This window comes from Malaclemys terrapin, chromosome 2, assembly GCF_027887155.1.
Source record: "Malaclemys terrapin pileata isolate rMalTer1 chromosome 2, rMalTer1.hap1, whole genome shotgun sequence".
Lineage (NCBI taxonomy): Eukaryota > Metazoa > Chordata > Testudines > Emydidae > Malaclemys > Malaclemys terrapin.
The window spans coordinates 203,949,497-203,976,045 of record NC_071506.1 but is presented as its reverse complement, the minus strand read 5'-3'; the positions used below and the strand labels follow the sequence as shown (position 1 = coordinate 203,976,045).

The 26,549-nt window shown below is 42.4% G+C and overlaps 1 protein-coding gene across 4 annotated transcripts in view; it reads left to right on the top strand.

The window, feature by feature from the left end:
* Nucleotides 1–26,549, top strand: part of FBXL2 (F-box and leucine rich repeat protein 2) — a 136,744-nt gene that overhangs the window by 67,858 nt on the left and 42,337 nt on the right. For 3 of the 4 annotated variants that reach the window (XR_008443945.1, XR_008443944.1, XM_054019501.1), the window contains exons 6-13: nucleotides 3,356–3,424; nucleotides 3,511–3,606; nucleotides 3,903–4,029; nucleotides 4,229–4,303; nucleotides 9,582–9,712; nucleotides 20,551–20,611; nucleotides 24,170–24,214; nucleotides 24,993–25,049. Coding sequence is in view for 2 of the 4 variants with exons in the window: in XM_054019501.1 (XP_053875476.1) it covers nucleotides 3,356–3,424; nucleotides 3,511–3,606; nucleotides 3,903–4,029; nucleotides 4,229–4,303; nucleotides 9,582–9,712; nucleotides 20,551–20,611; nucleotides 24,170–24,214; nucleotides 24,993–25,049 (661 nt within the window). In the remaining 2 variants the exon portion in view is untranslated. The remainder of the gene's footprint in view (nucleotides 1–3,355; nucleotides 3,425–3,510; nucleotides 3,607–3,902; nucleotides 4,030–4,228; nucleotides 4,304–9,581; nucleotides 9,713–20,550; nucleotides 20,612–24,169; nucleotides 24,215–24,992; nucleotides 25,050–26,549) is intronic. The other variant, XM_054019502.1, reaches the window with a different exon arrangement.

Sequence of the window (26,549 nt, the reverse complement as noted above, 5' to 3'; positions counted from 1 at the left end):
GAATTTCTTTATAAAGAGTATGGGGAAAAAGCAAGAAACAACCAAATTTTCTGTTTCAAATAGTACATACTCTGCTTTATAAAACAAAGTTAATGCTGGAATCAGTCAAAAATTTCCTATTTAAAATGAAAAATTATGTTGGAATCAATAAAAATATAAAACTTACAACAACGATCATGTAGGAACAAAACAACATCTTTTAAGGAAAAAAGCCATTTTTATAAAAGGAAAGTTTGTTTTCCAGAGCGTAAAAAGGAAAGGAAAAAAACAATTAAACCCAACTAACATTAATATTCTCTATGAAGATGTCTGGAAACCTTTTTAACCTTTACAGCTGTTTTAAAAACTGAATAACTTTATAGTTTACTAAAATATCCTCAAGAGGAAACCTTAGTGTTTCCTTATTTTTTTTATTTTTATTTTTATTTTTATTTTTTTTTCAGTGAGAAGCTCTTGTCCTTCTGGAATAACGTACCTTACGTCAATTATTTGCAGTGTAACTTTGACATCTTAGTATGCTTCCATTTAGATGAGCAGTGAGGCCCATAGCAGAGAAGTGAGATGGGCCATAATTTCATTTAAGAGCACTTAAATAACTTCACTGAGTCTCTTCAAATCCTGAGGCTGGTTTTGTCTTTTTTCAAATCTTGGGATTTGTTGAGAGAATGAGGTCCCCTACCATCCCCGCCCCTTCTCTGTTATGAATACTAACAGTGTTGACATTTATAACTGTTTATTTGTGGTTCAGATTACAGGCAGGTGCTGAAAAGATGTATGAGGTTATACAGATAATTTAAACAGGTACACAGAATATTCATGAGCTCATTCAAGTAAATGATGCAAACAAGAAATAATAGAGAGTTAGATGACATGGTTTACGTACTGGTGGCCTGCGTACACTACTGCTTCCATAGTGACTGCCATTGGTGGAGCTGCACTGGTGACAGCAACTAGTGGGAAAAGGCTGTAGCCTATATACACTCCAAGTATAGGTGGGATGATGTAGTCAAGAGAAAATCTAGTAAATAGTAAGTGACCTAAGCTTTCTTTAGGGAAATAGTTAGGAAGATTGCTTTCATTTTCAAATTATTACTGTATATACTCGTTCATAAGCTGAATTTTTTTAGTAAAAAAGTAGAGAAGGGGGTCGGCTTATGAACGGGTATATATATAGAAGGAGAGAGAGAGGTGGGACACAGCCCCTCCCCCTGACAGAAGGAGCAAGGAGAGGCAGCACAGCCAGAAGGGAAGAGGCGGGGCCAGAGTCTCTCCGCTTCTGGCCATGCTGCTCTCCCCCCAGCCTCCAAAGCAGCTGCAGCTCCGGGGCTGGCAGGCTGCAGCCGTGTCGCTCGGCCCCGTCCCCCAGAGCAGGCTGTGGCCGCGCCACCCGGGGGCCAGAGCAGGCTGCGGCCGTGCCGCCCGGCCCAGGCCGCTGGAACATGCTGCAGCTGTGACGCCTGGTCTGGCCCACCGGAGCAGGCTGCAGCTGCGCTGCGCAGCCTGCCGGAACAGCTCCAGCCAGGCCAGAGACATCCTCCCCTGGCCTTCCCCAGATAAGGGATGGGGAGAGTGTGGGGGTCCCGGGCTAGAGGTGGGTTTATGTTGGGGGTGGTCACAGGGTTTACTCCCCTGACCCCCAGGTTCTCCCCCCCAAAAAATTTCCCCACCAGTTGCTGTCCCAGCCTGTCAGGGTAAGCAGCTGGTGCGCTGGGACACTTTGTTTACTTAGGTTTACCTCTGTGCCTGTGGACGCTCGAGGTAAACAAACCATCTCAGCCTGCCAGCGGCTTATCCTGCTGGCCCCTGAATTATAGGGTCGGCTTATGAACGGGTCATAAAAATTTTCCATTTTTACTTATCCATCTTGGGGGGGGGGAACCGCTTATAAACAAACCGACTTATGATCGAGTATATACGGTAATCTGAAAATACCTTTCTGTTTAACTGTCTTTCTATGCTGTTCTGTTTTCAGATCTGCTTTCTCACCCCTTTTGTTTTACTATGCTTGTGTTAAAAATAATTCCCAGTCACCGAAAGAGATGTCAGATGCATAAATATTGCTTGGTAGAGGTACCCGTATTAGAAAATCCACACAGTGTTTTGCAGGACACAGTTTTCCCAATAGGTTTACTATTCCTACAGCTTATTGCAGAATGGAGAAAATATTGAGAGTAATCAACAGATGTCTCATTTGTCTAATAAATGTAAGTTTCCCTCCAGTAAATACTTGAACTTTGGAATAGCCATTTTGAAGATTCAAGTGGAAACTATCAACCATATAACTATAAGCTGTTTCTTCTCTCCCCCACCCCCTTGTTTTCAATCCACACTGGAGAGCCATCAACTTGTTACCAGCTGAGTGTGTAGTTGCATCTGTTAACCAAGGCAAAACTCCCCAGGCAAAGCTGTTTTTGTGTGTGTACCCCCAACTGTGCCCATAAAATTCATGAAGTTGGAGGAAACCTAGATATAAAAATACTGTTCTGAAATGCTGTGTAGCTGTACATTTTCTTTTCATCTGTGCAGCCTGATAAAGCCCTGGCTGGGATGATTTAGTTGGGGATTGGTCCTGCTTTGAGACAGGGGTTGGACTAAATGACCTCCTGAGGTCCCTTCCAACCGTGATATTTTATGATTCTATGATATTTATGTATTTCCTCCAGGTAATTAGGGTAATGTTATATACAGGTTTTTAACATGATAGTGACAACAATCATCTTTACAATTCAGACCCAGCTGATGGCAGTACTTCATTCAGTTGCATATATTATAGCTCATGAACGACCAAAGTATAGGCCTAGGGGACCTGCATGGATAGTCCAGTTGCTTTAGGGCGTCATTCTATTGCCTGCCGGGCATCTTCACTTCCCTTTGACTTAGGAAGGATCGGCCCCTAATGTGGCCCATTTGACGAATCAGTGATACAACAGAAAAAGGAGTGATCCTCTGCCCAGCGGCTTAACATGAGTCAAATATCCAAATGTGGTGATACTTGCTCTCTTCTATTCCTATTAATGTTTTGAGTTAATAGGTGTAAAGCAGGACAGACCTAGGAGACAACAGAAGTAGACGTCTCCCTAAAATCAAGTTTGAGGAAAAATAATGGGAGCTACATTGGTTTTGCAAGTTAACTGAGACAAAACTTGCAAAAGAACTCTGGCAAAAGAAAGAAGCAGCCCTTGTGACAATTGTGTTTGAAATTTACTTTGCAGTTACTTTGTGGCCCACATCTCAAGGTTGTTGGCTGTTTCTGTATACTGTATTAGATTAAGAGTTTGAGGGGAGAGTGCGCTCTAGTGGCTGAATTATAACTTGCTCCATATAAAATTTCATTAACTTTTTATTGCTGTTTTAGGACATTTGCACAGAACTGTAGAAACATTGAACATTTGAATCTAAACGGATGTACAAAAATTACTGACAGGTAGGTGAAAGTCTTTTTCCATGTGATAGTGAAATTTGAAAAAAGAAGTGACTGAAGATATTTTTAGTGTGTCTGCTGTTTTGCAGCACGTGTTATAGCCTTAGCAAATTCTGTACCAAGCTGAAACATCTGGATCTGACATCCTGTGTATCTATTACAAACAGCTCTTTGAAAGGTTTAAGGTAAGAATATTTATTCATGTTAAAAGACTATTTTGAAGAACATTTACTGAAATCACATATTTCTCAATATTTCTTGAAACTTAATACTGTGTATCAGCCTCATTTATGCACTAATTAGCATTTCTAAAGGTGTAATGTATAGTGCTTATATGTGGTCTTTTCCCATGGTTCTTCTGTAGAGCCCTGGCACAGTTATCCATCATTAATTTGTAACAGCATGCTTCATTTGGGTTTTTCACTGTTATCACTATTCTAAGGTTGGATTTAACTTTATGCATTTTTTTAAATTCTCCCAGTGAGGGTTGCAGAAATCTGGAACATTTGAATCTTTCCTGGTGTGATCAGATTACGAAGGATGGTATTGAAGCACTGGTGAAAGGGTGCAGTGGACTAAAAGCACTATTTCTTAGAGGTTGCACACAGGTACATTACTGCTTGGGTGTCAAGCTAATCCTTTAGGAGTACAGTTTATATTTTGGTATTTTGAAAACCTCCTTGAATTTAGATGATAATGTTTTTGTTATAGAGTCTTTTTGTTTTTTAACACTATAAAGTGTGTACATTTGTAGCGTGCTACTTTTAATGCCTTCCTTGCTAATTTATTTTTTATTCATTAATACAGTTGGAAGATGAAGCACTGAAACACATTCAAAATCACTGTCGTGAACTTGTAATCCTGAACTTGCAGTCATGCACAGTATGTATTTTAAACTTTGAAAGAGTACATTCTACTTTTATAGCACCTTTTATCTGTGGATCTCAAAGCATTTTTCGGACATTGATGAATTCAAGTGTTATGCTTTTGAATAGTTGGGACAGCACATTTCTACAAGTCACAGAATATTTCAGTCACAGTGTTGATAAAATAGCTGAGTGGAACATGGCCTGTGCTGCCTGAGGCCATAAGCCAGCTGAATATTTCCACTGCTAAATGCGGATTTGGAACTTTTGGGCTTTCCATTATTTTTATTTGTAGATAGCTTTAGCTTTTAACTAGTAACTGGAATCAGTTAACTGCCATGGACCGTATACAATCAAAGTAACCATGCAGTCTTACTGATGTTATGTTATGCCTGTTTTCCCAGGTCCCAAGCCCCAAAGTCTGTCATCTGTGGTCTATTTTTAATTGTAAGTTCTTTGGGCAGAGACCATGTCTATGAGGTGCTAAGCACATTCTTGTGTGCTGGATATTTAAAAAAAAAAATTTTCTAGTACCATTACATCTACTAGATTATGCCAGGACAGTCCTTGATAGCAGGAGAAAAAAGCATACATTCTCAACATAATATGGAGGGATTTAGTTGTTCATCTACCTATGAATGGAAATTGCTGCTGTTCATCTAATTCAGTGCATCCCACAGTGCACTGAAAATATATTTGTTTTATGGTGTCATTTTATAAGCCTGATTTTTACTCCACTCTAACTCTGTAAGATGGGGGGAAATCTCCTTTTTGCCTGAAATTTCTAATGGTTACTTACAGAGAAGAGAATAAAAAAAAAAAAAGAGAGAGAGAGAGAGAGAGAAACTTGAGGTTAATTGGCCCATCCATTCTTTGTTTACATAAGTGTGAAAAATTGTAGTTTTTTACTTTTGGAAAAGTTTTCTGCTGTTTACTGCAAGAGTATATCACAAAAACTATTTGGTCTGAAACCTTCAAATCTGTTTTATTCATTATTCCTCAATGAGTACTCCAGCATGAGGCCATTTGTATTAAGGTTTGATGGGAAATTGTGGACTTATTAGATGCCAAAGTCTTGAATATCTTAGAGCACTGCAAACATTACAAGCTATATTAGAGGTCTTGCAATAGTTAAAAACTTTGTGAACGCAGAGCTTGTGCCTTCCATGAGATGAATGTCTAGGGTGAGACAGTGAGGCAATTTCCATTACAATCCTTACTTCTTCCCTTTCTTCATGAAGTTTTGCATGCTTATTTTCTTTAAAGATCCAGGGTGGAGATGGAGCTTTCCCCCTTTTTTATTTGCCATATAAAGAATTTTTTCCCCCAAGTTGTTCTTCTGTTTGATTTTAACCTTAGAAGTCTGATTTTGCTGGAGGACCTCTGGGAGGTCTCATGGATGTTTATTGTGAACTCTAACGTCTTAACTGAAGGGACAAGGGTGTAGATGTTTTTAACAGTCTTTCTGCATCTAAAATGTTAGTCACATAAGTAGATGTTACTACAGACAAAACCCAAGAAGTCTTACTAAGAATCTTCCTCTCAATTGCTCAGCTGCTAAACAGTCAGTGTCTAAACTTTTGTGATATCACCATTCCACTATTTCTTCAGCCTATATGGGATCTGAATTCAAACTCAAAAATAATTCAGTATTCTTTGGCAATCTGGCTTCTAAAATGGGACCCTCATAATTGATTTTTTTGTCCTCTGTAAGATTTAATGCATAGGACTATTTTTTTAAGATTGGGTAGCTAATTTGAATATTTGAACTTCTAGAGTTCTGCAGAACGCATAGATTCTGCAACTGCTGCTTGAAGAGTTGGGATAACCTTTCTAATCCAAGTGGTATGCTTCAAAGAATTTAAAAGCTTTACATTCAAAACCAGAATAAATAAAATCTATAAAACTAAGTTTGATTGGAGGAATGTGCATTCACCACAAGTGTTTAGAAGCTTCATGGCTTAGTGTCTAAGCTTCATAAATCAAATATCTTCAAGTAGCATAATACATCCACGGAGATTGTAAAACTCAGTAAAACAAATATTCTGATTCAAGGAATTGAGAAGCTTCACCAAACAATGGGCCAGATCCTGGGATGTGGCTAGCCTACATGGAGCACCAGTTTGGGGGCTTTACCTGGTCTTGATGTAGCTCTGTGCAGGCTGGTCTCTCTGCAATTGTTAGACTAGCCCAGTGGTCTCAAACCTTTTTACGCACAAGATCACTTTTTGAATTTAAGTGCAACCCAGGATCTACCCCGCCCCTTCCCCGAAGCCCTACCCCACTCACTCTATGCTCCCCCTCTTTGTCACTTATTCTCCCCCTCCCCTCACTCACTGTCACTGGGCTGGGGCAGGAGGTTGGGGTTTGGGACAGGGTGCGGGCTCTGTGCTGGGGCCAAGGGGTTAGGCATGTGGAAGGGGGCTCCGGGCTGAGCCTGGGGCAGGGAGTTGGGGTGCAGGAGGGGGTGAGGGATACAAGCTTTGGGAGGGAGTTTAGGTGCAGGAGGGGGCTCCGTGCTGGGGCAGAGTGTTGGGGTACAGGAGGCGGTTTGGGGTGGAGTAGGGGCTATAGGGTGCTGGCTCCGGGAGGGGGCTAAGGGCTGGTGGTTGGGTTGCGGGATCCTGCCGGGTGTCACTGACCTCTGGTGGCTCCCGATCGGCGATGCGCTGGGGCTAAGGCAGGATCCCTGCCTGTCCCGGCCCCACACCGCTCCCAAAAGGGGCCAGCACACTCCTGCGGCTCCTGGTGAGGTACGTGGCTCGGCGCACTGCCCCTCTCTGCAGGCACCACCCCCGCAGCTCCAGTTGCCCATAGTTCCCTGTTCCTGGCCAATGGGAGCTGCAGGGGCGGTGCTAGCAGGCAGGAGCAGTGCACGGAGACCCCTGTCCCCTCTCTCCCCCGAAGTCATGGCGGGGTGCTGGCCGTTTCCGGGATGGCGTGGGGTCAGGGCAGGCAGGGAGCCTGCCTTAGTGACAGCTCTACTGCACCGCTGGACTTTTAGCAGCCGGAAATCGCGATTAACTGGAAGAGTCTCTAGGATCGACCAGTTGGTGATCACTGGACTAGTCTGAATTCTGTGCTAACTTACACCAGGTTACAACAGTCACAGGGGGCCCCAAAGTGCTGCTGAAGATCCAGTCTAGTGCATGACATTCCATGCCTGCTCATCTTCTCTGCTGTATTAGTACTTGAGAGTATGAGTTGTATAAGAGCCCCTACATTGACTCTGTGTCACTGGAAGATTACCTTTACAATGGGGTAATTCTCCATAAGCTGATTGTCAGTTTTGGGGCCATACTGGACTGGTGGTTTTGCACTGCTTTGAAGAATCTGGCCCAATAGCTTACTGCTATGAAACATGTTCTCAGAAGCTACAGGTGCAGCATGTTGCTTAGATGGTTCACAGGTTAGCACTATGGAGCTTACTAAACTCAGAAGTGCGATCCATCCCTAACAAGATTTGCAGGTTCATTTTTGTGGTCCTTAGAAGTTAGCGTGGCATTGACATAGTAATAAAGTGAACTGGCATTGCCCATGGAGATTATTATTATACCTCATATTCAAGAGGTATTGCATTCAGAATTTATATGATCTGTGGATTGCAAACATCTTTATGAGCACTGTGGATTTATTTGTACTCTTTCATGAAAAGGATCTAGGTGCTGTGAAATCTTGGATAATTTCAGAGAGAGGGGGTTTGGTTTACAAATTAATGTAGAGTTCCATCCTTCTCCAGTGGTCACCAAGTCAAGTTCAATCATCTGCTTACTACTGTCACAATAATATCATTTTCAAAGACCAAAATAAGAAAAATTCTAGATAGTTGGTGCCAAGTAAAATAATAGAAGCCATTCAGTCAAGAACTTAAGATATATACTCTTTCTACAATGCCAGAAGGTACAGGACCAATATTAGGTCTAAAATGGTTCAATATGTCTGTCAAATTAAAATGATTCAAGATGGAAACTCTAAAATCTAGTCTCCTGTCTGTGGATCCAGGAGGATTTACATCAGGTGTAGCTATGAGGTGTACCTGTTTTTTAATCTGCTAGTATTCTAGAATCATGAAAGCTGCTTCAGTTTTCAGATGGGAAAATATAGTATATTACCAATGCACATATTTCTAGTCTGTGCTAATCTAAGTTCCAAGACTGGGGTTTTTTTTGGCTACCAAAAGTAATGTTTGTGGTAGTGGGTAGTCTCAGAAATAAGGTCATATTAACATATCTAGATAATTGGCTCATAAAAGCAATAAACAGAGTCATCTCAAAAGGCAGCAGAAATCACTGTTTTCATCACATGGGAATGAGCTTGTATTAACACAAAGGATAATTTATTTGGGAAACGTTATGTTACCAAAGTAGGAAAAACACTTCTTTCAGAAAGGAGGATCCAGAAGAACTGACACAATTAATCTTTCTAAATATCATAATCCTTCATTGTGTCCTAGAAGACTGTTCATATCATGTGTGCAACTAGTATTGAGCTGTTTTCAATTATGCCTGTTTCAGAAAATGGCCATGCAAATTCAACACCAGGCATATCAGAACATAAGTTAGTTCTTTCTATCAGAGTGGCTAAACCAGAACACTATAATGAAAGATTAACTCAAAGGACATGGAAATGAGAGGTCTGGGTTCTTTTCCTGGGTCTGCTGCAGGCTTCCTGGGTAATTTGGGGGCAAATCTCTGTATTTCAACATACCTTCTGTAAAATGGAGATAAGAAATAGTTGATGACCTGTAATTCTGTTTCTTTGAAGATACCATACAATAGGATTCCCACTCTTGGGTTTTGCATCCCCAGTGCAAGATAGATAGTAATTGCTCTTAGTTTTTGGCAGTCTGTGGCATTGGGCATGAACTCCTCCCTCATCTTTCATTCTAACTGCTAGTGCCTCAACTCCCTCTAAACATTTCATAGCTAATCCCTAAATTTGTGGGAAGGAAAAGCTCCCGTAAAAATACAAACTGCATGTGATTGTAAATTAAAATATTTGCCACATGAAAACCATGCCAAAGATGGGAGAAAACCCAGCTTCACACTGCCTTAGAACAGAATCTCAAATCTACAGAAAGATGTGGGTGAGCAGGAATCCTATGTGGTGGTTGTCTCAAAGAAGCAGAGTTATCGCCTGGTGTGTGATTTCCTGCTGACGTTTTGTGGATGAAAATAGACAACTTATCATGGTTGCACATTGTTGATCTGATGTCATACTTCATGGCTCTATTTTTATTCCTAGACAAATTACTTGATAGCAGGATAAACTTCAACCTTTTTTATTTGTTGCAGCAAATTTCAGATGAAGGCATTGTAAAAATTTGTAGAGGATGCCACAGACTTCAGTCACTGTGTGTTTCTGGTTGTAGCAACCTTACAGATGCTTCTCTCACAGCACTTGGTCTAAACTGTCCGAGATTGAAGTGAGTATGTCACAGTTTTTATATTCATCATTGGCCTGATCCTGGGAGATTAAGTTTCTCCTATGAAATTCTGAGCACCTTCAACTTCCATTGATTTCAATTGGTGTTAAGGGTGTTCAGCATCAGGGCAAAAACCCAACCCCTGCATATTATGTGAAAAGAGGGAAAAGAATTTAAGTCACAGTTACTAACTGACTCTATATTACTTCATAGATACATACAAAGGATCCTCAGCTGCTGTGAGTTGTCATATGACAATTTCCACAAGCTGAGGATCTGTCCAATATATACTACATTTTATGGTTCGGTATCTTCTTCTTTTGCCTTACAAATAGTACTGTAAATCATACCTGAAATACTGACCTAGAACTACACATAGGTGACATTTTAGGTGTGTTTTGCCATTAGTATGCTATGCTGCCCAGCATTGTTAGACTTAAATGCATAATGGTCTAAATTGTCATCTACACCCAATATCTGATGGGCACAGCTGAGCTGGGGTGGCTCAAAATGAAGTTAGTTGCAGCTCCCTGATCCTCTCTCTTGTTCTTTCCCGGCACGGGTGTACTTAGAACAGCCTTTAGGTCCAATATGCCAGCCAAGAATAGCTACAGTATAGTAGCACTTTGGCTACATCTCTCCCTCCTTCAGATTGTAATGCCCTTATGCTGAGGGTTGCAGTGGGAATGGCATAGGTGTTGGCCGTGCCTGCTGTAAAGCCAGCTGGTGACTCTCCCACAATGGGGCAATGCTCAGCGCTAGAGATGTTTTTGCTTTTGGCCCCTTTACACAACCAGAGCAGCACAGAGGGTCTGGAACAAGGAAAAGAATCTGGTTAAGTATATCTGAATTTATCTTCATAATGTTATTACTATAAGTAAATTATCTGCCAATTCAGAAATAATATAAATTTGCTGTTAACTTTTTATATTATAGTGGTATTAGCTGCACCTTGCACCTATATGAACCAAAATAATTTCATTTAACTCTTAATACTAAGGAAACTTTCTCTAAAGGGTAAGTATTCACTATAGTTTCCCTTCCTTGGGCTACTTGACTTAAAGTGATATATGGTATCAAGAGTGATTTCAAGCCACAAACCTCTGTATCTATGTTTGATGCTGTAATTATGGGTAGTTCCTACACAGATTTTATTTCACCCACCACTAAAATGCAGCCATCTCAGGAGTGAAATATAGCTATTTGACAGTGTATGGTAACCCTGCACAGTTAATCCTCATTTCTCAATATTTTGAAGATTCTGTTTAATGCAGAAGTGGATATCTGCCTCCATCCTAGTCATGAAGAAGATTTCTATTATGGGGCAACTCTAATTAAAAGTATAAGACATTTTCCTTTTAAGGTTGATTTTTTTAATACAAAAATATTAAGCTTCTTAAAATGAAGTTAAAACCTTAATTATGACAGAAACAGATTCAAGAGTCATAACAGTTCTTAGGGAGGTTGACCAATTAAACTTTAATTATGAACCATTAAGGAAAATATATATCAGTAAACTTTGTATAAAAAAAAATTCTGACAAACTATATTTGGATGCCAGTATTGTATGTAATTACCAAGCACATTCTGCCATGTTCATTTTTAATCTGATTGGTAGAAAAAAAAGAGCTTTTGTTTAATTTAGAAATACTCTCTTCAAGTCAATGTCTGTATCTGATCCAAATTTGGCTGCTTATGCAAATAGCTATGAGTGCTTATGCATGCTCTTGCTTCAGTCACAAGAGTCTTTTCAAACTGGTTTGTCACACTCCTTAGAAGGCTAAACCCCTTGCCACTAGTTAGGACAAATCTTGAGTCTTTCTCTCTAACTGATGTCAGAAAAATATAGATACTTTGAAATTATTCCTGGTTCACTTTCTAAGGCAAAGAAAGAGGCCTAAAATACCAATCAGTCCCACACTCCTCCTTTCAAGTGAAAGACAACTCTCATGAGAAATCTCTCAAGAAAAATGTAAGAAAGCACCTAATGCGGGGCACCAGAAAATGTACTGCTAGCTAAGCAAGCCTGATTTGCTACCCTGTAGCTTGTTGTTAGTCTCCCTCAGTGCCACAAGGAGGCAGGCTTCAGCCATTTCTCATACAGTAACAAGATACCACCAAGGAAAATGAATCTGACAAAATGATCCCCATAGAGCCGTCTCTCATCCAAAGTAAGGGTAATGCAAATAGACTGAGCTTCAAGACTATGTACTAAAATATACTGTATTAAAAATTTCAATCAACGGGAGATACAACTCCCCACTTCTTTGTACCTTCTAAATAACACATCTTTTGAAGAACTAGAAAACCTGCAGAAACCTTCTAACTCCCTTCCCAAAATTGGATCAGCTGATCTACTCACTGGTCAATTTAGGTGCAGGCCTTATAAGAATATTTGCTATCCAGGGATCAGTCTTACAACTCCACATGCTGTTCTCAGGCTTTCTGCAGAATTACCATTACAAAAAGTACTATGGTGATTAAACTCAGATCAAGACTATCAGTGCCTTGCTTCTTCTTCACACTCTTATCATCTATTTCTCTCTATCTTTTAGGAAAGAGTGAGGAATCCAATGAATCAGAAAGGTGCTTTGGTAATGCATGCACCCTCTCTTGAGGAGAAAGGGAAGAAAATAGTTCAAGTATTGCCAACTCTGCAATACTTCTAGTAGAAAATATCCTGTGTACTTAATAGAGTAAAATCAACATTCAATGATCTACTATACTTCAGCTGAAAAGGGGGGAATAGGTTGTTTCCTGTTCAACTGCATATGACAATGGCAGGTGTAGCCATATAGTGCTCTCTCTTACACACTTAGATCTTTCATTAACAATTGTTAACCACCTATGATGAACTGCTCAAGATCACAGAACATGGGCTTAACAAGCCTATAAAGAGTTGCTCATAGATGTTCAATATAGCCCTATTGAGAGAAGATGGTTCCTGTATTACAGAGAGTATTTACTAACTGACCCTATACTGGGTAGACTTGGGAAGGAGATGAGATTTTGAGGCATTTCTGAGTAGTGCTTTATGGTTAGCACTTTGAAACACACGACTACTTAAACCTTACCTGAGTAAGGATTATTTAGAATGATCTCAGTCAAGAACTGTATTAATCATAAATGCATTCTAACACACAAATGACAATAGGCAGCCTTCAGTCTTAGCTCTAGTCTTACAAGGCAGTCATGGCTGCTTCCTATGTAGTGCTATTAGACAAGGTGTCATGAATGAATTAAAATGTAATCTATAATATCTCTTTCCAAGTTGAGTTACAACTCTTTCCTCCCTCTGGTTTGTCATACATAGCTTGGAATCTCTCGCTGTGTCTGTCTGTCCTGGTTTTTCTTCTTCGGTTTCCTTAGCAGAGATACCTCCCTTTTACCTTTGTAGTCTCCAAAGAGTATGACTATTCTGAGGATGCTTACCTTGGAAGAAAGAGAAAATCACTTAACTGTAATTGTAGTTTCCTAAAAACAGTGTCCTCAGATCTTCAGCAAGACCGCACCATAACTCAGATCCACTATGTATGTCAGGGGTCGGCAACCTTTGAGAAGTGGCGTGCCAAGTCTTCAGTAATTTAAAGTTTTGTGTGCCAAAATAAATTTTACATTTACAGGGGCCCCCGACAGAATCCCAGACTGCCGGTCCCTGCCAGCCGGGTCCCGGCTGCCGGCCCAGCTCAGCTGCTGCTGGCCTGGGGTTCCGTCCATCCAGGCCGGCAGCAGGATGAGCAGGGCCGGCAACCGGACCCCAGACCGACAGCGCAGGGTGTTCCATCTGCCGGCCCCTGCCAGCTGGGGTCCCGTCCGCCGGCCCTGCGCAGCCCGCTGCTGGCCTGGGTTTCTGTCCATACAGGCCGGCAGCAGGCTGAACGGGGCCGAGACCCCAGCTGGCAGCAGCGTGACAGTAAAAATCGGCTTGCCACCTTTGGCACACATGGTGTAGGTTGCCGACCCCTGATCTATGTATCTGTCACACACCAAAGCCAGTTAAGATGGCCAGTCACCTGCATCCCCCTCCAAAACTAGTTACAGTATAAAGAAATAGAGAAAATGCCAGCCAATGCATAGAAAGAATTTCTCTAGACAGCCACATCAAATCTGATGCAATCATCAAAACAGACCAACACCAGAACCTTACTCACCCTCATGCTTATCAGTGCAATATCTGTGATCAGTATGCCCCAATATTATGGCCCAACCTAATCTGCATCATGGCTCCCTAGCTGAATGACACAGTAGGACAGCTGTTAGGTCACCTCTCCTCACCCCCTGTCACTAGATCTAGGGACAACTAATCTGAAGGAGGAATTGCCATTCTTTTCCTTTCTCACCCACTGCTGCCCGTGCACCAGTGTTCAGTGCTTTTCAATCAGATGCGTAGCAAGTAAGTGTGTGATTGCTCTTTCTTTTTAAAGCATATCCCATCACTATGCATGTTTGTATGTTATGGAGCATTAGAGAAGAAGTTTGCAGAATTGATGAGAGGCAGAGGTCACACACATAATTAGAACTGAAAAAAGATTAGTGGTGTGCAAACAAAGAAAGGGTTAACACATGGATGGTTCTAAAACATGTTTTCCCTTATGCTTGACATTCTACATAATTTTCGCACCAGTTATGTGTTTGCTCTATCCAGGCTTTCATTAAGGGTTGCTAACCACCTATGATGAGCTGCTCAAAACTACAAAAGAGGAGGTTATTTACTGTAACTGGAGCTTTCTTTGAGATGTGTGGTCCCTACTTGGATTCCAAACATGGGTGTGCATGTGTACCCTATGTTGGAGCCGGAACACTTTTTGTAGTAGTGTCCATTGAACCCAAACACATCGTCTGCAAGCTCACACCCGAGTCTATAAGAGGTCATTCGGGTCGCTGCTGCTCCAATATCCCTCTAACCGGTAAGTAGTCCATAGCAGAGGCGATGGAGGGTGGGTATTAGAAGGCAAATAGGCCCATCTCAAGTTGGAGAAGGTAGTCCAGGAGGATAGGAATGGAGATGGAGTCTAGTGGGTGATGTTGTCAGCATGCCCAGGCGGTGAAACACTTCCATTTCGCCTGATAGCAGGCCCTAGTGGGCGGCCTCCTGCTGTGCTTGAGGATGTCATGCACTGACGTGGAACATGCTCTGCTTCCTTGCGAGCTCCATCTAAATACCAGGCCGTGGGATGGAGCGGGCACAGGTTGGGATGTCAGAGTCGGCCCTGCGCCTGTGTGAGGAGATCTGGGTGAGGGCAGAGGTGGATCCGGGGATGAGCAGAGAGGTGGAGGAGGTCCATGAACCAATATTGAAGAGGCCAGAAGGGGACTGTCAGTATGAACTTTCGTGGGTGAATGCCCACTTCATCGGACGCAGGCATTCGCCCACAAAAGCTTATGCTCCAATACATCTGTTAGCCTTAAAAATGCCACAGGCCCCTCTGTTGCTTTTTACAGATCCAGACTAACACAGCTACCCCTCTGATATTTGACATAGTATGAACGTCGCTCAATCCCATCAAATCTTGCACAGGAGGGGAATGGGCAGAAGGCATAGTGGACTTTGTTGGTCCAGGGCAGGAGAAAGTCAGCGCCCTGTGAGTCCATCCCAAGTGCTGCTCTGGAACAAAAAAGGGGGAGTTTTTGGTTCTTCTTGGTTGCGAACAGGTCCCGACGCCAGGGGCCCCAGCAGTAGAATTCTGAGCGTAGTGTGGGATCATGTAGTTCCCACTCATGGTTAGCATAGAAGGACCTGCTAAGCATGACCTGCTGAGCATGTACGTGAGGGAGTTGCTGGCATCTGAAGGTACATGGCCTGTATCGTGACATCGTATCTGATACACCAGTTCCAGAGTTGGATGGCCTCCACATACAGAGGGGGCAACTTGGCAGTGCCTTGCTTGTTGATATATAAAATTGCCACCATGTTGTCGGATAGCAGTTAAATGTGACGTGATCATATGAGGGGAAGGCCCTGGGCCATGTGAGCATCCAGGTGGGTGCCCCAACCCCTTATGGGGAGGTATCCATAGTTAGAGTGGTGCAGGAGGTGGGAAGTGTAACAGGGTGCCTATCAGTACCGTGGACACGTCAGTCTACCAGGTGAGGGAGGCCAGGACGAAACGGGAGAGGGACAGACTTGCAAGCTGTCTGTCTCCGGTTTGTAGATTGATTTGATCCATAGTTGAAGGCAGCGCATATAGAGGTGGGCATGGAGCATTACAGATGTGCAGGCTGCCATGTGGCCAAGGAAGGAAAGGCATTTGCAGATGCAGGTGTGTGGTTTGTGGCGTAAAGAGATGAGAGAAGTAAAGATGGTAAACCGATCTGCCAGGAGGAAAGCCTGACCCACGAGAGTGTCCAGGCATGCCCCAATAAATGTGATCTGTTGGGTAGGAACAAGGATGGACGTCTCCCCATTGATACAAATGCCCAGATTGGTGAGGATATCGCAAAGAATCTGGATAGCTCAGAGGAGGTGGTTGCGTGAAGTTGCCAGTAGGAGCCAGTCGTCTAGGTAGGGAAACACGGAGTGGCAGAGGCATAGCATGTGGGCTGCGACAATGGTGAAGACTTTTGTGAATACATGTGGCTTGGGGACGATACCAAAGGGGAGGACATGGAACTGATAGTGGGAGTGACCAACCATAAAGCAGAGAAACTTCCAATGAGCCAGGTGAATATCAATGTGGAAATATGCATCTTTCACATTGAGAGCCATGAACCAGGCTCCGTGGGAGACAGAAGGGATAATGAGGGGAAACATGACCATCTGGAACTTGAATTTTCATACAAACCTGTTGAGTATGGGGTGGCAGCCGCCTCCCTTCTTCAGAATAAGGAAATATGGGGAGTAAAAGCTGCAGCCCTGGAATGGAGGGGGATGGTAATGGTACCTTTCTGGAGAAGGGCATCTGCTTCCCCTCGGAGAAGATCTCCACAGCTAGTGTGGGGCAGGCAATGGGGGGAGGGGGAATGTGAGGAATTCTATAGAGTGCCCCTGGTGAATGATGTCCAGTACACAGTGGTCTGTGGTGATCTTGCCCCAATTGTGGGCAAAGAGGGCAAGATGGAGGGGTAGGGAGACGTTTACGAGTCTTGGTGAGAGTGTCAAAATTGTTGCTTAGACTGACATAGCAGGAGGGTTGAGGGTGCGGAGGTTATAGTAGCAGAATAATGGGGCTACTGAGCATGCTGATGATGTCATGATGGCTCTTGTTGTCTTTGGAAGTAGAGTGGGAAGAGGCTGGGGTGTAAATGCCAAGCAACTGCAGAGTGGCGCGAGAGTCTTTGAGTGAATGCAGGGACTCGTCCGTCCTGTCACTAAAAAGTTTCTGATTATTGAAGGGGGGGTCCTCAAGAGAAGTCTGGATGATTGGAGCAAGGAGTCACGTCAGGGTACGACTCCGGTCGCCAGTGAGCGTGAGGAGGTGTCAGTGGCATCAACCACTGCCTGGAGGCTCACCTTAGTAACCAGTTTGCCCTCATCAAGTGTCTGGAACTAATGTTGTCTGTCTGGCAGAAGAAAACCCTGAAACTCGGAAAGTTTGCAGTACATGAGAAAGTTGTACTTTGCCAACATGGCCTTGTAATTGGTGATGCAGAATTGGTCCAGCTTCTTTGCCACTCTGGCCGGGGTGCGGGGTGTTTGTGAGGGTGGACTTCAGGTGTTGTTGGCAAGTGCATTCCATCGCCATGTGAACCACCAGTAAGTTGGGAATGGGGAGGTGAAAAGGAAGTCTGTTCCTTTCAATGGGATGAAGTATCGCCACTCTGCCGCTTAGGAGTAGGGTGTATACCAGTGTATGCCAGACCAACTGTGCTGGTTGCAGCATGGCCCCATGGATGTGGAGGGCAGTGCGAGAGGGTCCCGGCAGTTTCAGGGTATTCTGGAGCTGGTTTCATGTGTCCTGGTCTTCCTCCACTGGGAGGCCAAGAGCTGCTGCTGAAGCAGGTTGTGGTATTGTTTATGGTCTTCCAGAGGGAAGGCGGAATTAGAGCCTCGTCTGGTGACAACAAGGCTACAGTGGGGACTGGCAGTACTGATAGTACCGGCTGTACTGTAGCGTCCTCTGGTTCGTCGTCAACCGAGAAAGGTCTGGTATGTGGCCAGTTTGGTAAGAGGCTACCAGTAGTAGTCCACAGTCCTGGAGGCGGTCCCAAGAAGGCCAGTGAGGCCAACTGTACAGGTTGCCAGGTATTGGCAGACCTCAGGGATAGTGGAGCCTGGGGTCGGAAGTAAAGTCATATACCAGTAGATAGGATGGTCGGCGCCTGGGATATGGGCTGTGAGATTGGCCGGGTGAGAATGAATGAGGGAATCCAACTCTGAAAAGTCTTCTGAGATGGAGGACGGGTCTAATGGGGTGGAGCCGCTGGTGCAAGATGGGTGGAAGATATGCATCGTGCTGGGAAAAGACAGAAAGGTTCATCCACCAGAGAAGGGAGTTCAGTGGTGGATGGGGGACCAGGCAGTAGTGGGGAACCTGGGAACATATGGGAGCAACAGCTCCGCAGTAGGCATCAGTGGTTCCAGGTGTGCAGGGAACCATGCGTGGTGGCCTGGAGGAGCCCGGCATCATCACTGGTGCCAGAAGTGATAAGGGTGCTGGACCAGTGACCGGGGCCGGAGGTGACACCAGCGGATCACATCGGTACTTCAAGTTATGCTCCGTCTGGGGTTTCTTGGGAGCTGGAGCAGTCGGGTTGGTGCATGACTTTTCACCCGACTTGGCATGGCTCAGGAAGGCAACACTGTGTTTAGGGGCAGTCCCTGTTGGGGAGCCAACCTTATGCCCATGTCCATGTTTCTTATGCTCACAGTGGGCTTCTGCGGCTGCGGCAGTACCCCTGGGTTTGGCGCCTTGGAGGAAGATGGAGGATGGATGGTGGTGATTGGAGGTGATCTGCTGGTCTGGATCTGACTGCGCATGTGGGTGCATAAGCTCCTCCATTAGAAACCTATGGAGGCGAAATTCTCTCACTTCTCTCATTCTGAGCATTAATGAGCGGCAGATGGAGCAGCAGGTGATGATGTGAGCTTTGCTGAGGCAGTAGAGGCACCGTTGGTGCTTGTCGCTCACAGAGAAGGAATGCAGGCATGAAGCACAGTTTTTGAAGCCGGCTTGCCGGGGCATAATCCCCGGAGGGGGGAATCTCCCTGATGGGGGAAGGGTCCAGTGAGGATCAACTAGGAATCTACACGGTAAACATCTGTATACAACTATATATACTGGAAAAACAGACAAGCATCTCTTTTAGCAAGGCTAGGAGCACTGAGGAACAGGGATTCTGACTCTGGCCATGTGGTGATAAGAGAGAACTGGAGCGGTGTCAACCCTCACGGCCTCTGATAGCTTCAGATGTGAGCATACGGATGACCCACGTGGATGTGCAGGTCAACGCAAACTACTACAAAAACTGCGCACCCATGTTTGGAATCCATATACGGACCATCACTTGAAGAAGAATGTGGGCCTGAGAAACCTATGAAGGACATATGGATGTTCAGTATAGCCCTATTGATAGAAAAGGGTTCCTGTACTAAGAGAATATTTACTCAGCAACCCTGCTGGGAGAGAGATGAGATTTTGAGGCATTTCTGAATAGTGCTTTATGGTTAGTACTTTGAAAACTTATACTAGATGTGTAATGCATTATGGTAGAAACGCAAATTTTGATAGCCTACCTCTAAGCTTTGATACCTATGCTAGTTTCTCCTGAGCATGTTGCTAGACTAGTCTAACCAAGCCCTCTACACATTCTCAGGACCTTCCCAGAGAAGGTATGAATCCTGTAAGATCACATTTATCCAATGGATATGGGATGATATCCCTTTCCTCTTTGTCCATGAAGAGAGACACTTGAGTTCTAGCTACCTCTTAAACGCTATCTGTGGCTACATTTAGACAGAGAAATCTAAATCAGCAGTCTCTTAGTCTATTTCCTTTATCTCTCCTTTATGAATTTTTCTGTCAAACATAAAGGAAGTGGCTGTTGTGTTGAATGGGGGACTTTGTGCTCGTGGTTACTCTGTGACATTCTCTCCTTGTTAGTCTCACTGCTCACTACTATCTGCTTAGTGTAAACCTGAACAAGGAAAGAGCAGAAGTACTACAATGAAAACCATACGTACTGGTATTATTTGTCAAAGTTTCCTTTTTTCTCTTATCTTGCTTCACTCACACCTCTCCTAAGGGACTGCTTCTCAGGTGATGAGTTTTTTCCTAATATATTTCTATATTTGTTTCTGGAAGATGGAATCAGATAGGTTTGGCTTTACGTTTTGGCTTTGACAGCTATTTGTCTCCTTGCTTTCTGACACCTGAAGCCAAAATGCTTAATGTAAGAACCTGACAACAAATAGAATATTGGAGGCACATTGTGATGGCTTGACCTGCACTTTCCTAAATTCCTCCCTGTATACTCTTTCTGTACTCTTCCCCAACATAGAAACTCCACTTCTGTCTAATTAATTTATTTCTTTGTGTATCGCGAATAAGATGTGCAGTGAAAATGGTATTTTTCAAAATACAGTTTTGAGTATTACAATAAGTATATACATAGCCTTACAAGTACAAGAATTCACTGTAAATTTTTTTCTTTACAAATGTCCATAGGTATAATTCTTAATTGTACATAATTTAATTCTGCTATGTAGTCTGAACATCTTTCTGATTAGCTGAATCAAAAATCAGTCCTGCCTTTTTTAAAATTGCAAAATGGACTTATGAGTTTGGTTCAAATCAGTTTTATGTTACAACATATTGACAATAGATTTAAATAAAAAGAAGTAATTGCTTTTCATTACTGTATCACTAATATTGTTATGTTGAAAACAATTATTTTTTCAGGATTTTGGAAGCTGCAAGGTGTTCCCATCTGACAGATGCAGGTTTTACACTTTTAGCACGGGTAAGGATTATTTTAAAAATGTACAGTTTACCTAATTTTCACTGCTACCGTACATATCTGAATTTATCCAGTCATGTTGGGGATGATGAAAAGAAAGTAGAGTAGACGAGAGGCCCCTTAGAGGAGGTGGCCAGGAAAGAACCAAAATAATTGATTTTATTTCTGGAACGTATTTACAAATAACTGGAGCTTGGAATATTTTTTACAGTGGCTTTCTTCCTTCCCCGCCCCTGCTCTTTTTATTTTTTCTAAAAAGTATTTAAATTTAGTCACCTGTATTTTTCATATATAGAAAAATAATTTTAAAGCCTATAACTATAAAATATAATGCAAGCAGGCTTCCTAAGTACAGAAAGTCTCCTTATAGCAGATTGTTCTGTGTATCAATTATTGCTGCAAAATATATCTAGATAATATTTTCAGTTAAGCCTTAACTCATGCCTGTTGACTTCAGTGAGACTTCTGTAGCGTTTAAAGTTAGAAGCAGACTTACTGTGTTGATTAAGGGCCTGGATGGAACTGAATATTTAAAGGGAAAAGGTTTCTGTTTCAATGGATCTAATTTTTGTTTCACTCTTTTATAAAATTGTGTAAGGTTTATTTTAAATAAAACGAAGCACAAAAATGTTTTTATTTAAATAGGAGTCGTGTAACAAACATTTGATATGAACAAGAGCTATTTTAGTTCCATGGGCATAGCGGGCAGTTGGCGGGTATTCTCTAGACCTTTGGAACATGCTTCCTTATCAGGGCTGTAACATCCCAAATTTGTTAGCATGTGCAGCAAGATGCACCTTTTCCCCTGGCTTGTGAGGAGATGAGGGTTCGGCAGGCTGGATAATAGTTCTGTGCGAACTATATGGGGAGGTCAGTTAGTTCTTCTTGTATTTATATTTTCTCTGGGTTATTTGATTTTATTGCAGTAATTTGGGGGCCTGTTAAGTATTTCTTTCCCACATTATGGCTTGCTCCATACAAGTACTCAGACAACACTGCTGCTATGTTCCGCCTTAACAAGCATGGAGGTACCAGGTCAGACCTCTTTTGCCAAGAAGCAATGAACCTCTGGTCTTTTTGCATCAAGAACAAAATTATGCTCAAAGCATCTCACCTTCCCCAGTGTCAGAACTGTCTAGTGTACCATTTCAGGAGATTGTTCAGAAGAGATTACAAATGGTCCCCTCAGACCTGACATAGCAAAGTCCATTTTTCAGATGTGGGAAATGCCAGAAATGGACGTGGTTATTACCTGACAGCACAGGAAATGTCACTAGTTCTGTTTCAGGATGAGTGTCGGTTCAGGGTCCGTATCAGATGCCTTTCTACTATCCTGAAAGGGGAAACTTTTTAACGCTTCCCTCCCACCACCCAAGTCCCTGTGGTGCTGAGAGTGGTGGGTAAACTCAGGCAAGATCATGCTGTTTAATTTTGATAGCAGAAGCCTGGCCTGGACAGCACTGGTTTTCAGACCTGTTGAACCTTTCAATTCGAGATCCCATAATCCAGGGATGGCCAACCTGAGCCTGAGAAGGAGCCAATGTACTTTGCCAAAGAGCCACAGTAATATGTCAGCAGCCCCCCATCAGCTCCCACTCCCAGCACCTCCCACCCACCGGCAGTCCCGCCGTCTCCCCGCACCTCCCAATCAGCTGTTTTGTGGCAGGCAGGAGGCTTTGGGGGTGGAGGGGAGGAGCGAGGGCACTGCAAGCTCAGGCGAGGGAGGACTGGGGCAGGGCCTGTGGCAGAGCCAGGGGTTGAGTAGTGAGCACCCCCCAGCACATTGGAAAGTTGGCACCTGTAGCTCCAGCTCCGGAGTCGGTGCTTATACAAGGAACCATATATTAACTTCTGAAGAGCCGCATGAGGCTTCAGAGCCACAGGTTGGCCACCCCTGCCATAATCCTTCCTCAGGTTCCAGACATAGTTTCCCAGAACCAGGGCCAAACTGCATTCCAGCCCTCTGAGCCTGCACCTGATTGGTTATGTTTAGTGGTTAACTACTCACAAGTCTACTTGTTCTATTGCAATGTGAAACATTCTTTTGAATAGCAGAAAGCCCTCCACCAGGTATACTTCATAAAATGGAAGATGTGTGTGGTCCCAGCAGAAAGTTACCTTTCATTTATGGGTTCCCATTCAGTTTATTCTTCATTACCTGCTTCACCTAAAGGAGAAATGTCTTTCTGTCAGTGCCTTGAGGATTAATCTGGCTGCTATCTTAGCCCTTTCATCTATAGGATAGTGGAATCCTGTTTTCTTCAACCCTATGATTATAAAGTTCTTGAAAGGTTTGGGTAGGCTTTTCCCACATATTTGAGACCCAACTCCATCCTGGGATCTAAATTTGGTTCTCTCAGTTTTAATGGGGCCTCCTTTGAACCTATTGCTACGTGCTCATTGTTTCACCTCTTGATGAATGTAGCATGCCAAGTAGCTATTACTTTGGCCAGGAACACTTCAGGCTTTGATGGCTGACCTTCCTTAGATGGTATTTTACAAGGACAAAGTTGGTTTGCATTCACACCCTAAATTTCTCTCAGAAGCGCTTTTGGATTTTCATATTCATCAGACTGTACTTACCAACTTTTTCCCTCCAAACCTCACTCATGCAAAGTTGAGGAAAAGCTCCATACTTTAGATGTTTGCAGAGCTGTGGCTTCCTGTCTGGACAGGACTAAAGAGTTTAGGATACTGCAGTTATTAGCCTCCTTTGCTGATAGGGTGAAAGGGAAGCCCGTTACATTACAGAAGATCTCTTCCTGGATCTCCTCCCTCCCACATCCGTGTTATGATATTGTCAATGTTCCATGACCTCAGGTGTTTTAGCATGCTCTGCAAGAGCTCAAGCAGTTTTGGCTGCTTTCCTGGGTCATGTTCCCATCAGTGACATTTGCAAGACTGTCTCTTGGTCATCTGCTCATATGCTCGTTGCTCATTATGCTCTCTCCCAGGCCTCTAGTTACAATGCTAGGTTTGGGAGAGTGGTGCTGCAGTCCTTGTTTAAGTAGACTCTGATACTCTCCTTCATCAGACTCCTATGAGCCACTGAAATGGACATGTGCAATCACTCAAAGAAGAAAACACAGTTCCGTACTTGTTCAGTAATTATTGTTCTTTGAAAACTATTGTTCCCGTGTTCATTCCATGACCTTCCCTCCTTCCCTTCTACATTGGAGGCACAGCAAATACTGGCTTCCAGTGTCAAGGAACTGAGGGAGGAGTCAGGGCAGCTCTATATTTTTATACTTTCATCTAGCAGCACAAGCATGCAGAGATCACATGTGCTGCCCCGACAGGTCATACCTAAAGTGGTATGGACATGTGCAACGCATCTTAAAGAACAACAATTACCGAACAGGTATGTAACCATTTTTATAATGGCAAAAGCCAGCATGGATGCCTGAAACACTGTAATAATCAAATATTCTTTCTCCCTTTGTCTGTGACCCAGTATTAATGGTGATGCGGTTAGGACCACCCATTGGAATTCAAGATCAAACTACCACCCTTCCTCTTACTTGTGGTATTTTTTTTGTTCTTATTATTTTAATTTTTTAGAATTGCCACGAACTGGAAAAGATGGACTTAGAAGAGTGCATTCTGGTGAGAATCAGTTTTACAAGGCGTATTCATCATAAGTCCATTATAAGAACCTGTAAAGCCATTCAAAACATCGGTGCTTTGTGTTGTTTTTTTTTTTTTTTTTACCAATAGGGGGAATTCCAAATTCTAATGTTTCTGATAGTAAATGCAGATAATTATTGGGAGGTCTGTATAAAGGGGAATTCAAAGAAAGGTGATTACAAACATTTATCCATTTCCCAGAGAAGTCTCTAATAGACCAGTTGATATCAGAACCGTCATCTGGCAGAGAGCAATACCTAACTTTGATGTAGAGATTGGGTTACAAACCTGTTGTTTATGGTATCAAATGATAAAAATGAGCAAAGGAACAAAACATGGCAGAATTTACTGGACCATTAAGAAAGTCTATAAAACCCTCTCTGCTGGAAAAAAAGGTGGTGGGTTTTTTTTCATCTCACGTCCTCTCTGACAATTGGCAAGATGACAAATCTATCCAAATAGCTTGGTGATAGACTAAGTTCAATTCAGCATGTAGTGACTGTTTTCCTACATTTTAAGCTCTTCATCCATCTGTTCAGATAAAATTTGGGAAAAGGGGACAACTTTATTTTTTTATCCTCTTTATGGGTTTATAGATCAGAAGGGTATGAATGGAATAAAATTAAACCCAAGTGTACATGTTCAGCTACTTGAACAAAGTGGATTTTTTTTCAGCTAGTCAGCTCTATTATTATGTATAAGCCAGTCTATAACTTTGCATTTATGTAGCCAATTGTTTGGTTTCTTCTCTTCCTAGATAACAGATAACACATTGATACAACTTTCTGTTCACTGTCCTAAACTGCAAGCATTGGTGAGTTTAACTCTTATAATATATCTATTAATAATAAGGATTGGCTCTCAGCCTGTAGCTACTAGTTTTTTGTTGTGTTACAACACTACAATTTATACTTTTTTATAAAATATGTTTTAAATTAAGCTTATTTCTAAGACTATTTTAAATATGGCATCAAGTACTGTAAGTAGATCGTCTAAAAGCAATCCATGAATCCCAATATAATCAGAAAAACGGCTTAAATGTTATAATGACCCTGTAACCATCCTTTACTCGTGAGCAATTAGTCAGAATAAAAAGCTACATGAGACAGTTTAAAAATATTTAAAGATGCTCTTACATATTTTATCTCTAAAGATTTTTCTAGGAAATCATGACATTTTAATATACAGTATATTTTGAAACAGATCAAATTATTAATTAGAAAAAGGATAATTGCTTAGCAGAAGTGTATACAGATATGGCCCAAGCCTGTAAACAGTCGTGTGTGATTTTTGCAGCAGTGGGTTTATAGTATCTGTCAGTTTTTGTTGCCTACCATTTTCAAAAGTGACTAGGTATTTTGGGTTCCTCATTTTTAAAGAATCCAACTTGAGATAGTTAAATGGATCTGATTTTCATAGGGTGTGTGCTCATTTTCTGAAAATCAGGCCACTTAAAGTGACTCAGATTGGCCACTTTGAAATTGAGGTACCCCAAATCACTAGTGGGTTTTGAAATTTAGGCTTAGGCATTTGGAGCCAACTGTCACACTACCATTTGGCATAAGGAAGGGTGTTGTATTTCATGTGTGGCAGGTCACTGTTCATTATGATATACTGCCTTAAATCTACCTGAAGAAAATAGATATACTTTCTAATCTATGCTTAGGAGGGATTAAGGAAATGTTTACTTCTTTGTTAATTGCGTAGCCATGTCATTGACTTCCTCCACACCCTCAGCTCAAGGAAGTGTGTTACTAAGGCAGCAGCAGGCTCAGGAAGAGATTTGACTTTAAAAAGGAACTGTATCCACTGCTATCTGCAGATTAATCATCCCATCCCATCCTATTCCTAGGTCATAATTCCATACATTGTATGTTTTAGTTCAGTGAATGAAGTAGTCTACCAATCAGACAAGGAACTGTTTACATGTCAGTCTTTATAAGAATATGTTTGCCTATATGTGCCACGGTACTGAAAATGGCTTCAGTCCCATCTCTGAATCTTCATAGGATCGTTTATATCCAAAGATATTTTAAACTGCACAAATCTAGGTCAGTCAATCCAAAATGTTTATTGGTTTCCTATTAAATAGTGAACTTGAACATACATTGTAATTTAGCAATCCCATTCAGCAGAAGGAATCTACTTTATAAAGAATTACGATTCCATTTGATAGTCTCATTGTAGCCTTACTTAGATTAATAATTTGACAGTCTATTTGGTATGACTAGAGATGGCTTTATCAAGAGTTCTTTATAAAATGCTATCTGTCCTTGTGGCTGGGAACGATATGCTAGAGCATCACTTACTTGAA